At 35.3% G+C, this 15939-nt stretch overlaps 4 protein-coding genes across 13 annotated transcripts; 3 read left to right on the top strand and 1 right to left on the bottom strand.

Annotated features, from left to right (window-relative positions):
• The first annotated feature begins 774 nt into the window (after positions 1 to 774).
• Positions 775 to 6319, top strand: LOC125205060 (RNA-binding KH domain-containing protein). Of its 10 annotated transcripts, none has more exons than XR_007173705.1 (10): positions 775 to 931; positions 1574 to 2153; positions 2516 to 2944; positions 3034 to 3291; positions 3620 to 3886; positions 3999 to 4069; positions 4466 to 4533; positions 5356 to 5374; positions 5460 to 5520; positions 5607 to 6319. XR_007173705.1 is itself a non-coding variant. In XM_048103860.2 (9 exons), exons 3-8 carry the CDS (start codon positions 1575 to 1577, stop codon positions 4512 to 4514), a joined length of 1653 nt encoding a protein of 550 aa, XP_047959817.1. In that variant the 5' UTR covers positions 785 to 931; positions 1346 to 1397; position 1574; the 3' UTR covers positions 4515 to 4533; positions 4726 to 5068. The 10 variants fall into 10 exon arrangements, 5 of the variants coding, with proteins under 5 accessions (XP_047959815.1, XP_047959818.1, XP_047959817.1 ...); XR_007173704.1 differs by having other exon boundaries at positions 5352 to 5374; XR_007173700.1 differs by lacking the exon at positions 5356 to 5374 and having other exon boundaries at positions 5375 to 5520.
• Positions 6320 to 8789: 2470 nt separating this feature from the next.
• On the bottom strand, positions 8790 to 9180 carry LOC148923837 (uncharacterized). Its single transcript, XM_089060266.1, has one exon. It carries the CDS (start codon positions 9109 to 9111, stop codon positions 8950 to 8952), a length of 162 nt encoding a protein of 53 aa, XP_088916392.1. The 5' UTR covers positions 9112 to 9180; the 3' UTR covers positions 8790 to 8949.
• A 2451-nt stretch (positions 9181 to 11631) lies between these two features.
• LOC125208144 (casparian strip membrane protein 1-like) lies at positions 11632 to 12716 on the top strand. The gene is made up of 3 exons (XM_048107720.2): positions 11632 to 11903; positions 11988 to 12111; positions 12256 to 12716. Exons 1-3 carry the CDS (start codon positions 11692 to 11694, stop codon positions 12472 to 12474), a joined length of 555 nt encoding a protein of 184 aa, XP_047963677.1. The 5' UTR covers positions 11632 to 11691; the 3' UTR covers positions 12475 to 12716.
• A 1565-nt stretch (positions 12717 to 14281) lies between these two features.
• On the top strand, positions 14282 to 15406 carry LOC125203789 (casparian strip membrane protein 1-like). Its single transcript, XM_048102238.2, has 3 exons — positions 14282 to 14592; positions 14802 to 14925; positions 15025 to 15406. Exons 1-3 carry the CDS (start codon positions 14333 to 14335, stop codon positions 15238 to 15240), a joined length of 600 nt encoding a protein of 199 aa, XP_047958195.1. The 5' UTR covers positions 14282 to 14332; the 3' UTR covers positions 15241 to 15406.
• The last annotated feature ends 533 nt before the right edge of the window (positions 15407 to 15939 follow it).

Genomic DNA, 15939 nt, shown 5'->3' with positions numbered 1-15939 from the left:
GATGTAAGTTGAGAGATTTTTTTGCATACAAGCCACAATCATGGAAGTGAAAATGATTCCCTCGAGTTGAAGGAAAACGAGAGCAGACATGCAAATTTAGGTTATCTGCATGTAATTTCGTTTGTCATGTCAATATATTGACCGCCATCAATTTTTGTTGAATATTTTATTCATAAAAATAAAAATAAAAATAAAAATAATGGGAGACAACCTTTTACCCTCTAGCAAAGAACCAACCAATGTAGTTTTCAATCTTGATTTTATTTCGATTATTTATCTTGCTTCATTACAACGGACACACCAACTAACCCCTAATATAAACTTTATAGGCATCTACATAAAGTTGGCATTTTGTGTTGGGCTGATTGCAAAATATAATCCGAAATGGCCCGTATTAAATCAAAGGTATGATCATAATTTTAATTTTGTTAGCATTGTATACCATAAACAAAATTTATAATATGAACGATTATAAACGTAATTAATAATAATAAGATTAATATGAATTAACTTCATTACATTATTTGTATATGTGGTGCATCTTATATATATGGAAGGTGCAAGAAATTTTCCATACTAACTAGTGAATATTTTCTCATACCTTTCTTATAAATGAGAGAGGTTATTGGTGAAAGTGTACAAATTCTTGATTTATTCTATAATAATTTGTAGTCAAAATTCATGATAAACTCGGATATTATTTTTTACCAAGATTCTGAATTTTTGATTCCATAATTATTATTGAGTATATACGAGTATTTCAGGAAAAATCAGCCTCATAAAAAAGGGAAAAATCAAAGCTCCCTATTTTAGCTTTGAAACCCTAGATATTATAATCGTCATCATTGCTTGCACATAACCTCCCTGCTGTCACACTTATCTACAATCTCGTTTCTCTTTGCAATTCTACTCTCACGAATTCTGCTAGTAGGTAAATTCTCATATTTATTGAGTACTCTATGTTGATTCCGTCGCAGTTGTTGATATCTTGTTTTTTGTTTCTTTTGGTTAATTTGTGATTAATTGGTTATCTTCGACGCAGAGTTACCCTAATTATACCCGTGCTTTTCAGATCACTGGATATGGCGATTTATATATCGCTTATGTAAAATTTAGATTCTGTTGACTACGAGTTTTTGGTATGAAATACATTGGTTTTAAATCTGGGTGTAATATCATTAGTCTTGTCTGTCCATCTGAGTAGTGGTGGGGGTGTTTGCTTTAGTCGTTAAATCAACCATATCTTGAAGCTGATCCAGTGTTGTTTGTTAAAGAATGACATATTAGACATAGTTAATTTCTTACATACGTGGGGTTTCTCACTTGTTGTTTTCACATTCAACAGGTGTTGACTTTGGCTTTGATCAGCCGAAATTTGTGAAAGGGTTTACGATTTGGTAGTTTTGCATAATGTACCTGATTTATTGAGTCAGTGGGAATTGTTCTCTTTCAGCAGTGATTGGGTCAACTGGATTACAAATTTTAAGTTATTAGTTAGTTTTCTTGGCTCGCTGTATTTTATTAAGTACTTTCTTACGTCTTTCTTACACTGAGCTATTGTATATTGTTTCAGAATGGCTGGTCATCGGAGTAATTATGGCAAGCGGCCACATTCACAGTCTGACTACTCTGAAAGCGGGGGAAATAAAAGAAGAAATTCTGGAAGTGGTGATAAAGACGCATACTCTATTGGACAAGATGATACAGTTTATCGCTATTTGTGCCCTGGAAAGAAGATCGGAAGTATTATTGGAAGGGGCGGGGAAATTGTCAAGCAACTGAGGTTGGATACTAAATCCAAAATTCGAATTGGGGAATCTATGCCCGGAAGTGAAGAACGTGTTGTTACTATATATAGTGCTAGTGAGGAAACCAATGATTTGGAAGGCCGTGATGGTCTAGTATGCCCTGCTGAAGATGCTCTATTTAAGGTGCATGATAGAATTGTTGCTGAGGATTCTGCTGCAGAGGACTCGGATGACCCCCCTCATGTTACTGTCCGACTTCTAGTGCCATCCGATCAGATTGGGTGTATTATTGGAAAGGGTGGACAGATAGTTCAAAACATTCGTAGTGAAACCGGGGCACAGGTTCGCATTGTAAAGGATGACCATTTGCCAACATGTGCTCTGAGTTCAGATGAACTTGTGCAGGTATCCTCAGAAGCCTATGTGCCTTTCCTTTCTTAATGTAAACCAGTATGTAGCTCTGAATTTTTCTTTTACCTACCCTAGCATTTCGTATATTTAAAATTCACTGAGGTTGTTAAAGGGCCCGGTTATCAAAGCCTTTTTTCCTATTCATCTGTTATTTGCACCTTATATCATCTATTATTAATGGTGTCGTATTTTTTGTCAAAAGTAAATGTCTATGGTTGCATATGTCACTGGTGTGCCATTCTCTTCCTGATAAGTACTTAGTTACTTTTATTTCCGTAAGCGAATATACTGAATATGTTCATTTGACTTTGTCTGCATGCTGATTTTTTTTTCTTTTTCTGTTGCTTGTTTGTCAGATATCCGGTGATGCGTCTGTGGTGAAGAAAGCTCTTCATCAGATTGCATCTCGGCTTCATGACAACCCCTCACGATCTCAGCATCTGCTCTCTTCAGCTAATCATACCGTCTACCCGTCTAATAGTTCAGTTATGGGGGCGTCAGCTGGACCTCCAATCATGGGATTGGCACCACTAATGGGGCACTATGGGGGATACAAGGGCGAGAGTGCAGACTGGTCTCGGTCTATGTACTCAGCTCCAAGGACTGAAACAGCGCCTAAAGAATTCTCACTTCGTTTGGTGTGTCCAACTGCTAATATTGGAGGTGTCATTGGCAAGGGTGGTATGATAATTAATCAAATAAGGCAGGATTCTGGGGCAGGTATTAAAGTTGATAGTGCAGCCTCCGAGGGAGATGAACGTGTGATATCCATAACTGCGAAAGAGGTACAAAAAATACTAGTATTAGATTGAGTTATGTTGGATGACCTTTTGTTCTCATCTAATACTAAGAAATCCCCTGTATCTTTTATTAGGTCTTTGAAGATTCCTTCTCTCCAGCAATTGATGCAGCTTTGCGATTACAGCCCAGGTGCAGTGAGAAAGTTGAAAGAGACTCTGGTCTTGTTTCATTTACAACACGATTACTTGTTCCTACTTCTCGAATTGGATGTCTTATTGGGAAAGGAGGGTCCATAATATCAGAGATGAGGAAAGTCACCAAGGCCAATATTCGTATACTATCAAAAGAAAATCTCCCTAAAGTTGCCTCTGAGGATGATGAGATGGTGCAGGTAAAGGCTTGGACTTGGTTTAATGGGTTGTCACTGTCCATCTCATAATTTACTATGAGTTTCAAAATTCAGCTATATGATAGCCATTTATCTTATCCACCATGCTCTTCATGCTTGTTACAATTGCCTTTGGTGTGTCAAAACTGTTAATTTCTACTTAACGTTTCTCCTGGAACTGGAAGTGAATCAAAATGCACTTTAAGTTTTAATTTACATCTCTGCATATATCTGAAGAATTATAACAGAGGAACAAAGTCAGAAGGAGATCTAAATGGAGGGAATCCTTCTTTAGTAAGCTAGCAAATTGATACTTCGGATTACTTCTCAGGTTTCCGGAGACCTTGATGTAGCCAAGGATGCTCTCATACAAGTAACTTCACGCTTGAGGGCTAATCTGTTTGAAAAGGAGGGTGCTGTCTCTACATTCCTGCCTGTCCTCCCATATCTTCCTATGTCCGCAGATGGTCCAGACAGTTACAAATATGAAAGTAGAGATTCAAAGAGCCGTGGGCGTGGGGGTTATTCTTACTCTGGTGGATATGGTGGAGCGGATCTGCCACCTGTGGATACCTATGGTGGTCATGGTGGTTTTCAGGTAAAACTTATGGTAATTCGATTTGTGTTAATAAAAGTATGAGATAGAAAATGCAGTTTGATTTATAATCTTGCTTCTTACTCACGGTCTGATAAAATTCGTCCACTGTCAGAGTGGTAGTGCCAGCTCTCCTTATGGTGCTTATGGTGGGAGCTATTCATCTGGGCGCTCTGTTGGTTCTGGGTATGTTATCTTGTAACTTGTTTGATTTCATTTATAATCTGTGCTTCATTAGAACATGTACCAGGTGGCGAAGAGTATCAGGCCTTATTGTAGTTGCTCCATAATCGAGATGGACAACTGAATGGTTTTCTCTGCAGGCTGCAGTATTGTTTTCTTTAAACCTTCAAGTCCTTAATATTTTTTCTAAGGTTGGCCTGACCTATGGATCTGTGCTGACCTTTAGGCAGTTTATCATTTGAATGAGCATCAAATCTGTTATGTATGACTGTATGCTCAATAAATGGTAGCTTGTCAGCACTGGAAAAACCACCTATCCTGTATATCTAGCACTGCAGTAGTAACTTGGATAAGGTATACATATCCCATTAGTCCCTGATTGCCTGATTTACTTACCAGGTTGTCAGGGCGTAATCATGCTTCACGTGGGAGGAACTATGACTACTAGACGAAATTATTAAATACAGGTAGGCCATGACATTGTTTTATGCACAATATCTTTCATTCAATCCATAGTTACCTGCAAGTGTACTTCTGCTTATCTTGCCAATACCAGCTAATACCAAGTCTTAACAATTTACTGAATTTCCATGCCTATGTCCCGAGATGACTGATGGTATTGTTCTACCTTTGTTTCCTTTCGCTTCCCAACATAACAGCTGAGATACCTGAAGCCCTGAAGTCAACCTCTCGCCTATTTTGATGAAGCCACTTGCCAAAACCAGAAGACCAGATGATCAGGATTTGGAAAAACTGATGGCCCACCTTGATGCTCTTTCCTTTAGGAGGACCGATATCTGAAGACTTTTACCTATTTAAACGCCAGCCCGTTACCATAATTACCAAGCTTAATATGTAGTGCTCCCAAGAACCTGCTGCCTTTGCCCATATTACAACTCCAACATTATGTATCGGATTTGACTTAATATTAAATTTCAGCTGTGCACATTATAATGCCTTGGTTTTGTGTGAAGTAGATATGCTATGGATGTTTACTTCTCACTTCTTGCAAACTTATTGTTACTTTGTTATTGCTTCCAAAAGGCATTTGGTGAATAACCTAACTTTTAAAGCATTTTTAGAGAATTTTGACAGCTTTTGCGTCACTCATATATGTTGGGTTTGTTCACTTTTGTATCTAAAGAATTAGCATCTTTTTTTTTGTGATTACACATCAACAATAATTCTTTATGATAATATGCTGGTTTGGTCATCACTATTGTCAAGATGTTAATCCAGAAGTTGTAAGTTATGTTGTTGGCTGAGGATTTCTGTTATAATGAAGGAAGTGAACATGTCGAGAACCAGGTCTGTTGGAATTTGCAAGCATTTACTCAGTTCTCCGACGTCTTTTGGAAAATCGTGATTGTCATTGGTATTTGTCTATAACTAGAGTTACTATCAATGGCATGCTTGTGGGATCAGCAGTAGTTGAAAACTCTCTCTTCCAACAGGTTCAAATCATGCTACTTTTTCCCACTGCAATTTCTTTCTTTAGGTTGATGAGATCCTGAGACTTCACTATTATGTATGCTTATAGGTTCACGTTTGGTGGATGGCTGTGATGACTACAGGTAATTTCGCCTAAAATATTCAGTATTTTAGTCTTAAACAATCCAATTGATATGAGGTATGGTTTCTGCTCTGGTGATGGTGCAAATCCATAATTTATGGCACTCTTATCTGCAATTTGCATCTTGCCTTTAATGTTGATTTCATATTCAGCCATGGATTTTCATCTAGCAGTGATGAATGCGTCACTTTTGTTTTGGATAATGTTTCATCATGTTTAGAAATTAGAAGCATGTTTGAAGTTGCTTACTTTATTAGAACATAATTTTGTTTATAGTTGGAGCGAGGAAATTTGTCATGTGTAGGTTTACATTCTGCTATCTCGAACAATTTCTAGTATATAAGCCAAAGTGTATGCAACATCACCTTGGGTGTACTTTGCCACAACAAAATACTAGATGCCGGAGAGCTTTCAACTGATTTAGTAGTATTTCTTAGATCAGTTATCTAACAAGCAGAGTGAGCTTGCTGGATCATACTCTCGAGCTTGTCTATATCCAGTTAAGCTCAATCATAAATCATCGTGCAAGTTTATGTATTTTATGAACACGAGGTGAAGTCGTGATCTGGCCTACTTACATATTTTTCATTACTGCCTATTTGAGTTGTGTAGCCTTTGCTATCAAATTGATGTTGGATATATGAGAAGAATCAACATGCAGGATGTTTTCGTCTTTTACATTTCATGATTCGTATCCTTCCAGCTAAAATACTAGTACTAGTCCAAACGATTTATTTTATGTATTGTAAGGATAGTCGATTTGGAAATGGTAATCGCTGGATAAAATTTATTTTACCTCATCAAGAGCATCGGGTTAATATATGGTAGTACTACCTATTTCTGAATTCAGGAAAATTGTATACTTTTATTTGGTGGAACAAAGCACAATACTCATTAAGTAAAAGATTACCAAACAATGACTAGAGCTGGCTATGATCTTTTCAACTATTTTCATATATTCTAAGAAGAAAAATGGGGACTGTTTATGATGTTACCTCCCCTATAAATATAAAAATATTTTTTGAAAATTAAATAAAATCGTGGAATAGATTGTTTTTACTTCTGTTTTCAATAGTGGAGGTGACAATCAAATACTAGATCATTATTGAATTTTGCATGTAGTATGTCCAAGTGGATCCTCGAACTGACCAATCACAACTACATTTGCTTAGAATTTAATTACTTTCATCACAATTGGTAAACAGAGTAAATGAGTGCTGAAAAGCAAAACAGTGATGCAGGTAAGGAAATTGAAAAACATATGGAAGCATCATCAGCACCAATATACAAATGAATGTAAAGCTCATAGTCCACTCTGCAAGGCTGACCTACCGCCACGTGTACACTAGAGTTGCAATTACATATATGTATAGAGATAGAGTGTCATACATCTAAGACTATCACCTCAGTGAGAAGATTTGGGTATTACCCAAGTCAGCACTGTTGAGGAGCTACCATTCTGCACAATGCTGCTGCATTATTTATTGAGAAGCCTTCTTCATTTATTATTACTACTACTACTATTACTTGTAAAGAGAAAATATTTCCCATGTTGAGACTGTTTTCCCCTCCAATGGGATTCTTTCTATCTACATTCTCTACTGCATAGGCTTCCTTCTTCAGGCATTGCTTGCTTTACTTGGCCATCCCCTTGGGAATGTTGTGTTTCTCCTTTCGGGAGGAGAGAGAGAGAGAGAGTCGTGTTGCGATTGGTCGAGGTTTCTGTAATCTCATCTGAGTTCTTGCATGAGGTGATTAGGTTGGAAGACGTAGCCAAGGATGACTTGCCGGTGCATTACATTGTTTGGAACCGGCAAGTTATTTTTGGCTATGCCTAAGCCTGGTTTGTCCCATGCTAGAATGTTGATGATTTGCATAATTTCTAGAGACAACTATGGAAAATGGAGGTGATATGACTAATTACTAATTAGGTTGAAATGGCAGTTTTTAGCCAACTTTTTAGGCTTTTTTTCTTGATTTGCTATTAGCACACCATGTGAGTGTAATAATTTTGCAGTCAAAAGATTAAATTATGAATATGAGGTGTCCTAGTTTTTATTAGTACTACATTTAATTTTATATTATATCATGCCATGTGTCTGTCATTCTGTGATTTGCAGATGTAAGAATACATAAAATGGTTAAGGTGAGTGTCCCTTCTTGCCTTTTCCTCTTTTCTTTTTGGTAATTATTTTTATTATCGAATATTTGTTTGAAGTGGATTTTGTGTTTTTTTATTAATCTGAATCTGAATTATTCTTTCTAGGGTTACTCCCCAGAACTGGTGCCCAATGATGGCAGAAGAAGGAATATCAATATTGTGGTGAGTTTGGAAGCATAAACACATTATAGGACACTTATATTTTAAATGTATTTAATTAACTTGTAGTTTAGTCTATTCTGTATAAGCAATCTAAAACTACTGTACCGAGTAACCAATATGTCATACAATGTGTATAATAAAGAGATCAATATGAGTTAATTAGGGAACAAGATGCATAATTTGAGTATCTAACTATCGATTAGTATCACATACAATAGGTTTTCACAAAACAAACTCACTAGGCACAAAATACACCATAACTTATGAAATTTCTTCTCATTATTACAAGAGGTACTTATAAGTTACTCTCTTCATCTGTTGATACTATATCTTAAACTCCCTTCGTCTCACTCTAAGTGGAGTATTTCTAATTCGGCATCAGATTTTATGTAGTGTTGTTTTGTGAGTATAGTCATTTAGAGTGTGACATTTTAAAAATGTAATATGTCACCATTAATGGTTCATTTACTATACTCCATTTAGTAAATTGAATCTATATCATAACTTATTTTGATTATTGTATTTCATTATAGAATAAATATACTATAAAGTAAGATTTTTGTTCCATTAATTTTTCACACCTATTTTTCTTCCTAAAAAGTATTTTTTAAAACTAAATGGGACTGGTATTCGTGTATCAGCCCCAAACATTAATAAACAATAGGACTGGGCAGCCCCTAATATAATTGAATTCAAGATTATCATCTTACTATTCAATCGAAATTTTCAAATTAGACACCAATTGAATCACACAAACTCAAGTTGCAACAAGATAGAAACAGAATCAATCCACAATACACAGAGATTAGAGAGAGTGAAGAGATGGGTTGCAAAGTAAACAAATAAATTAAAAATAATAACGACAATAGTAACAAACAAACACGAAGGGGAAAAGTCGTTGAAATTGGTCACATGGAATTCATAACAATAGTGTGTGATTATTTAAAAACAGAGATAAGTGGAGTAAAGAAAAAGTGGTGAATAAAATTAAATGGAGATGAGACCTTCCCTAACGAGAAGACCAGTGCCTAGAACCATGAGACCCGCAGCGATGCACTGTGTCGGAGATACGAACGTCTGAGAATAAGCGGAAAGCGTGATTATCGCTCCAAAGATTCCGATCCAAAACGCGCCTTTGTTCTGATCCATTTTCGCCTCCTCTTTTCTCTTCTGACTTTACTTTTCAAACCCAAATCTCAAAACAATACCCAAAGGCCAAAGGCTGTTTATCGACTCTAAAACAAAGTCAACTCTTTTCAGCTTGGATTCAAAAGACTTTTTTACCCTCCTTCGTTGACTCACTACCTCAACTGTGTAATTGCACTACAACCCCTGTTATTTTTAATAGGGATAACTGCTTTTAAAGTCACCTAACTTTCCATGAATTTCGGTTTTTTCACGAACTTTATTGTCGGTTGTCATTTTTCCATATAAGATTTTCCGGTCTGATTCAAACTGTTCGTTTCCTATTAAGACAATGTCCAAATTCTTTTATCTTACTATCTTTATCTTCGTCTTTGAAATAGCTTCGCGTGGATACCTTGTACGCCTCAATCGGAACTCGGATGAAGAAGTTATGACCATTTGATGAAGGCTGCGACCTTTGTGCGACCTTGTACCATCATAATGGCCATAACTTCTTCATCCGAGTTCCGATTGAGGCATACAAGGTACCCACGCGAAGCTATTTCAAAGAAGAAGATAATGATAATAAGATAAAAGAATTTGGACATTGCCTTAATAGGAAACGAACAGTTTGAATCAGGCCGGAAAACCTGACATAGGAAAATGGCAACCGACAATAAAGTTCGTGACATTATACGAACTTTTTAAAGTTCATGGGAAAAATCAGAATTCATAGAAAGTTGATGACTTTAAAAGCAATTACCCCTTTTTAATATATATCAATAAAATAGTACTCTAGTATGAATTTTTGTTATTATGTTTTTTGCCAAATTACAAGGATCCACACCCTTAGTTTTAGATAACATGGATTATTTTGTCAGACAAAATACACAATAATTAATACTTCTTGCATCGGATCGATATAGATATGAATACCAAGTTAATTACTTAGAACTTATTTTGGTTTATTTTCTTTAGCTGTTAAAGTTATAAGATTAACAAACACGTGAGATGAATTTATATCTAAATTTTTGATAACTATGAATAATAATTTCTAATTTACTCAATTTAGTAGGAGTAACAATTATAGTAACTTGAATCCTGATTTATTAATTGAAAATGAGGCGTTTTTGCTTCATCGTCGAACTCAAAGTAGTGTGCAAATATGATTCATTTGCTGTCTGCATTGAAGAACTATTCAAGAAATATTTTTTAAAAATTAAGTAAACGTTCAAAGAATACGAGTCTTAATTTTATACTAGTACTAAAATGAAATAAATTAATGGAAATTGGATAAATATCCCAAAATAGTACTAATACTCCGAGATAGTCAAGGTCAAAGAAGGCCTAATCTTTCATCTAACTTGTAATTTCGAATTGGTTTTTTGAATTGTTGCATTTAAGACACTACATCAGTAGACTTGCCAAGTATCTTTATTATTGTGACACGTATATATATGTCTTGAGTCATTGAGCTAGCGAACGTCGACATCGATATCTTAAGTTCAGATTCAGCAAATATATAAAGGTCGCGGACTGCAAAATTGGGCTTCAGACATTATTGGGTCTTCGGCCCTGAATAAGCAGGCCCATTAACCAATTTGATCCATCTAATTAAAAAATACTAACAAAATTAATAATTCCTGACATATGCATTGGACCTGGAATCCTCAACCATTAATGCGTAAATCAAATTAATCAATTATATAGCATCCATCATTCTATTAACATCATCTACAAAATGCACACTTTCATATGATTTTGGAGATTATATATATTGGAGATGTGCATCAAGTTGTAGGTTTATAAAATCATCGTTATAACAAAAATATAATGACCATTTCTACAGTGGTTAAGCAAAAATATTACTACTAGCATAAGTGATGTCTGAAATTTTTTGTATGGACTATGTCTTTTCAACTTTATTCGTGAATATATTTTACGTGATTCTGATCATTAATAAGGACTTTGCAAAATAATTTAACTAAAATTTTGGATAAATCTAACAGATTATAAAAAAGTAAAATAAATAAATTAGACTTTGATAGGCCTTAACTACTGCTTAATCGCTTTGCCAACTCTACGACTACAACATGTGTACACCTATATGGCTATATGTGTGGTACAGAGAAAAAGGAGGCTCATAAAGGTATAATTGTTACTAATTTTTTGTAACAAAACTAAACTCGTGTGGGAATTGAACAAAAATAATAATGAAATACTCCAAGAAGTGAAGGATTAATCATGGGTTCAGCATAACAAACTACAAGTGGATTGGTTTGTCACGCGGGTATGCCGCGGATAAATTTTCAATTAAATACTTAATTAAAATTAATGAGTTTGAAAGATTCTTTCTGCTATTCCTTATCTGGAAAAAATAAAATTGTTCTTGTGTATACCAAAAAAAGCTACACCATGAAGCAGGTACATGATATACTAACTACGCACATTATTAATTCTGTATATTCCAACCCCCAATCATATCATGCCTATAAATTACTTCACTCATCCAACACTAAATTCATCTTAAACACTAATCTCCAATCTTAATACGTACATACATACATCACAAATTAGCTTCTCTATTATTTTCGAACTAAACCAATGGCAGTTTCGACAATTGAGTTGGGTTCAGGTGCAACTAGGGTTACGGGTGCAAATCGCGGAGTAGCAGTGCTAGATTTCATATTGAGGCTGGTCGCCATCGTCGCAACCCTAGCAAGTGCTATAGCTATGGGCACCACCAATGAGTCCCTTCCTTTTTTTACCCAATTCATCCGGTTCCGAGCCAAGTACAGTGACCTCCCGACCTTCACGTAAGTGCATTATCTATTCGCACTAATTTTTTATGTTACTAATTTTTTCTAGGTCTGCCACTGATGACATGCATGCATTGGCAGGTTTTTTGTGGCGGCGAATTCGATAGTGTGTGGCTACTTAATTCTCTCCCTAGCTGTATCTGTCTCTCACATCATGCGTGGGGCCGCAGAGAAGAGCAGAGTCGTTTTGATTTTTTTCGATGCGGTAACAATAAGAAACCAATTTAATCAAACTGGAACCATATTTGTCTATATTCATGGCATAAATATTACATCCATCTATAATTAATAATCATTTTTTTTTCATTTTAAATTGTCTATAAAAATTAGTCACCTTTTATTTGAGCAGGCAATGCTAGCTCTGTTGACGTCAGCAGCCTCGGCGGCCGCAGCCATTGTGTACCTGGCACACAAGGGGAACATTAGAGCTAACTGGTTCGCCATCTGCCAACAATTCAACTCTTTCTGTGAGCGGATTTCGGGCTCCTTGATCGGATCCTTTGGAGGGATCATCGTCTTCATACTCTTGATCTTGATGTCGGCCTTCACCTTGTCGCGACGCTCTTAAATCATTATCCTATATGCATGTGTGTGTAAATGTAAATGTGTTTGAATTTGTAGGTTTAATGTTGTTTGGATTTGAATTTGGATTTAAGATGTAGTTATTGAGTAATGGAGTGTGGATGTTGTTTCTACTTTCTAGTGTGTGACGGAAGGAATCTGCATTTTGTTGGTTTGTAAAGTCATGAATTTATTTTATACCTATGTTATTGATTTTCTTTTGGATCTATGTATGTGGATTCTTCTTCACTCGGATTCCTTTATGCATCAACTACAAGCTGTAGGATCCGTTTTTACTTTTTATAGTATTACATCTTTTTATATATAAAAATTGAATACATTAAATAACACAAGTATCTATATTTTATTATTTTTCCCAGTACTTTATAAAAAAGAAAATGAAAAAATAGCTTAATTTCGTAAATGGTTACTAAACTTAGTACTCGTATCAAATTGATTATTAACTTTAATTTGTTTTAAAGCAGAGTATTAAATCTTTTACTTATATCATTTTGATATTCAACTCAAATTTCATAATTATTTTATTCTACATAGCAATTAAAATATCACATTATTTTTTGTTTAAGTTAACTAAATAAATTATTTTCCATATAAACTTAAAGACTATCTCCCCTGCCACAGATGAGATGCTGCAACAGTCGAAGCAACCTTTTATGACCACGATCTTCGTCGCCGTTTTGAACTCCAACGCCATCGACGACGATCTTCACAAACTCATCATCCATAACTTATAACTACTCATCATCGTAGCAATCTCCATCAGCTACAGGAAACTATTTAGCTAGAATAGAATAATTAAAAAAATGAGCTAAATTTCAAAATAACATAAGCATAAGATGGAGTAATATTCATTTCAAAACAAATTGAATTTTAGTAACCAATTTGATATAAGTACCAAAGTTTAATAATCATTCATCAAATTAACCTCTCTTTCACCTTTTATTGATTTACTTGAAGAAAGTGGAATATGAGATAAAGTATTATATGTATGCTCTGTTAAGAGTTGAAAATAAAATTAATATTCGTATTTTTAATAAATACTACGGAATACAACGAGAAGGAAACATAAAAATGACTCTGAATAGAATGCGTTATTTTCACCCAAACAGCTAAAATCGAAGTCCAGTCCAGCCCAGTTTATATTAGGCCCAAATCATAAGGCTCAGGCCCGTAAAATATTGGGTTAGAAAATACTATTACTAGGAGTAGTAAATATAGAAAGTTAGGGGTAGAGCCACACAATTATTTTATACCCAAAATGGCCTAATCACCGTGGACTACATTCTAAAGACTTCATGACTAACCTAACCCAATACATGATTGAAGTTTATCTGATACATAAAAGATACACCAGCTAAACATTTTAATTATGTGATTAAATTGATTTTCATTTTATTTTACATTTTTCATACTATATAAATATCTAAATAGACTCACTTTGTATACTCCATAAATAAAATGACACAAATATTTAAATATAGTAGGTCATTGATTCGGTTGAATATCTTCAGGTTTAAAATGATAACAAATATTTAAGTATAGTAGGTCATTAATTTCGTTGAATGCCTTCAATTTTCAAGTTTGAACTTCATAGCAAGTCAAAGCAAACCATATTTTTATTGAATTTCTATGTTTTTGCATTAGTAACTACTAATTCTTGCCATACTAAATTTGACCGATCTAATTCCTATAGTGGAATCATGCACCAATTACTAGTGTACATCTTCATCTCCTAATCATGTATAAATTCACATGGAAATGTCTCCACAATCCAACACATCCAAATACAAACATATCACACAAAATCCATTTGCAATACAAACATTTGTTTTTAGGCTTATTAAATGGCAAAGGACAAGGAAAAGGCTCAACAAAAGGGTGATAAAGAAAATGTTGAACAAGAAGAGGAGACTCCGGCTCCGGCTCCCCCCAGCAGAGGAATGTCATTGGCCGATTTCATACTGAGATTCGTTGCCGCCGTTAGCACCATGGGCAGCGCCATCGCTGTTGCCACAACGAGCCGATCGCTCCTGGCCTCCTTCGACAACTTCAACAATTTCATCCACTTTGCCTCTCGACAATATCAAGATTTCCCTACTTTCACGTAAGTTTTTGAGTTAATTAATTTATCCATTTTAAATTTGTTGTCCGCTTTGGACTAAACCCATATATACATATTTGTTTTTGGTTCTGAATTACTCCCAAGAGGTCTCATACTAATTAAAACTGAGAAACACATATATAATGTTATCTGATGTGGTATGAGTTTGCACGCAACAAATTTTGATCATGGATTGTGTCGTGAAACAATAGATTTTTTGTGGTGTCGAATGCCATGGCAACGGCCTACCTGATTCTATCGCTGGCGCTATCCATATTCCACATCTTCAAGACCGGCGCCAAAGTCACCAGGACTGTTCTAGTCATACTCGACACGGTAATGACATGAACATGATTTACTACATTACAAATTTTGATCTTTTTTTTTAAATTTTTATCAAAATCATCACATAATAAAATATGGGAATTTTGGCAGACAATTGTGTGTGTTTTAACGGCGGGAGCATCGGCGGCTGCAGCGATTGCATACGTGGCACACAAGGGGAGCTCGGAGGCGAATTGGGGGGGAATATGCGATCGCTACAACTCGCTGTGTGAGAGGGTTTCTGGAGCTTTGGTTGGATCCTACTTAGGAATTCTTGCTCTTATGCTGCTCATATTTTTCAATGCTGTTGCTCTCTCAAGAAACTGAAATTTCATATGCAATAATTAATTAATAATCTTCTTTAATTTTTTCTGTCTACATGAAGTCCAAGATTTCTTGTATTTTTTTTTTTAATTTTCGTGTGTTCATGTCTATAGTTGGCAATGTAATCGATTTCATCTACTTTTTCATGGATATTGAGTTGTATTCATCACCTGTGTACCTTCATCTCTAATTCTAGACAATTCATTACTAAATAATATTGGCATATTCTATCCCTCATAGTGATTCAAAAAATAGGACGAGAACTATTATGATCGATCAATCAGTGGCTTGTACCGCAATTTTTACAAAGCAACTATCAAACTAAGCAATTTTACGCCACATTTTTTTGTTGCATAGAAAAGAGAGAGAAATTGTACTACTACTAATATCCTAACAGGGGCATAGCCGGACCTCGGAGTTTTCCTGCTTGTTTAATAGAATACGATGAGGAGACCTCTATGTGGAGAATAAAAAAATGTGCAGCTCATGCGGCATCCCTGTCGACCAGTTAGCAAGAAAATCAGCTGCAATATTAGCTTCTCTATAAATGTGCTTCACGTTCACCTCCCATATATTGTCAGTCCATGAATGCCCATATATGTCTTACTAAGCTATAACTACTACCCTCTCATGATCTGCCTGATTTGTCTGAGTTAAGCATATGAACCACAATTGAGTTAATACTTTCGACGTCTAATATTC

The sequence above is a fragment of the Salvia hispanica genome, chromosome 6 (assembly GCF_029641045.1).
Source record: "Salvia hispanica isolate PSC_SH4W2 chromosome 6, Shi_PSC_v1, whole genome shotgun sequence".
NCBI lineage: Eukaryota > Viridiplantae > Streptophyta > Magnoliopsida > Lamiales > Lamiaceae > Salvia > Salvia hispanica.
Note: the sequence above shows the minus strand (reverse complement) of the source record. Positions and strands in the feature narration are given on the sequence as shown.

What these genes read in the sequence shown, in the direction of transcription:
- LOC125208144 (XM_048107720.2), top strand. Translation starts at nt 11,692, where the DNA reads ATGGCAGTTTCGACAATTGAGTTGGGTTCAGGTGCAACTAGGGTTACG. An exon ending in AGTGACCTCCCGACCTTCAC is followed by an intron (nt 11,904 to 11,987) that starts GTAAGTGCATTA and finishes ATGCATTGGCAG; the next exon opens with GTTTTTTGTGGCGGCGAATT. An exon ending in TTTTGATTTTTTTCGATGCG is followed by an intron (nt 12,112 to 12,255) that starts GTAACAATAAGA and finishes TTATTTGAGCAG; the next exon opens with GCAATGCTAGCTCTGTTGAC.
- LOC125203789 (XM_048102238.2), top strand. Translation starts at nt 14,333, where the DNA reads ATGGCAAAGGACAAGGAAAAGGCTCAACAAAAGGGTGATAAAGAAAAT. An exon ending in CAAGATTTCCCTACTTTCAC is followed by an intron (nt 14,593 to 14,801) that starts GTAAGTTTTTGA and finishes GTGAAACAATAG; the next exon opens with ATTTTTTGTGGTGTCGAATG. An exon ending in TTCTAGTCATACTCGACACG is followed by an intron (nt 14,926 to 15,024) that starts GTAATGACATGA and finishes GAATTTTGGCAG; the next exon opens with ACAATTGTGTGTGTTTTAAC.
- LOC125205060 (XM_048103858.1), top strand. Translation starts at nt 1,575, where the DNA reads ATGGCTGGTCATCGGAGTAATTATGGCAAGCGGCCACATTCACAGTCT. An exon ending in TATCCATAACTGCGAAAGAG is followed by an intron (nt 2,945 to 3,033) that starts GTACAAAAAATA and finishes ATCTTTTATTAG; the next exon opens with GTCTTTGAAGATTCCTTCTC. An exon ending in GGGCGCTCTGTTGGTTCTGG is followed by an intron (nt 4,070 to 4,465) that starts GTATGTTATCTT and finishes TTTACTTACCAG; the next exon opens with GTTGTCAGGGCGTAATCATG.
- LOC148923837 (XM_089060266.1), bottom strand. Translation starts at nt 9,111, where the DNA reads ATGGATCAGAACAAAGGCGCGTTTTGGATCGGAATCTTTGGAGCGATA.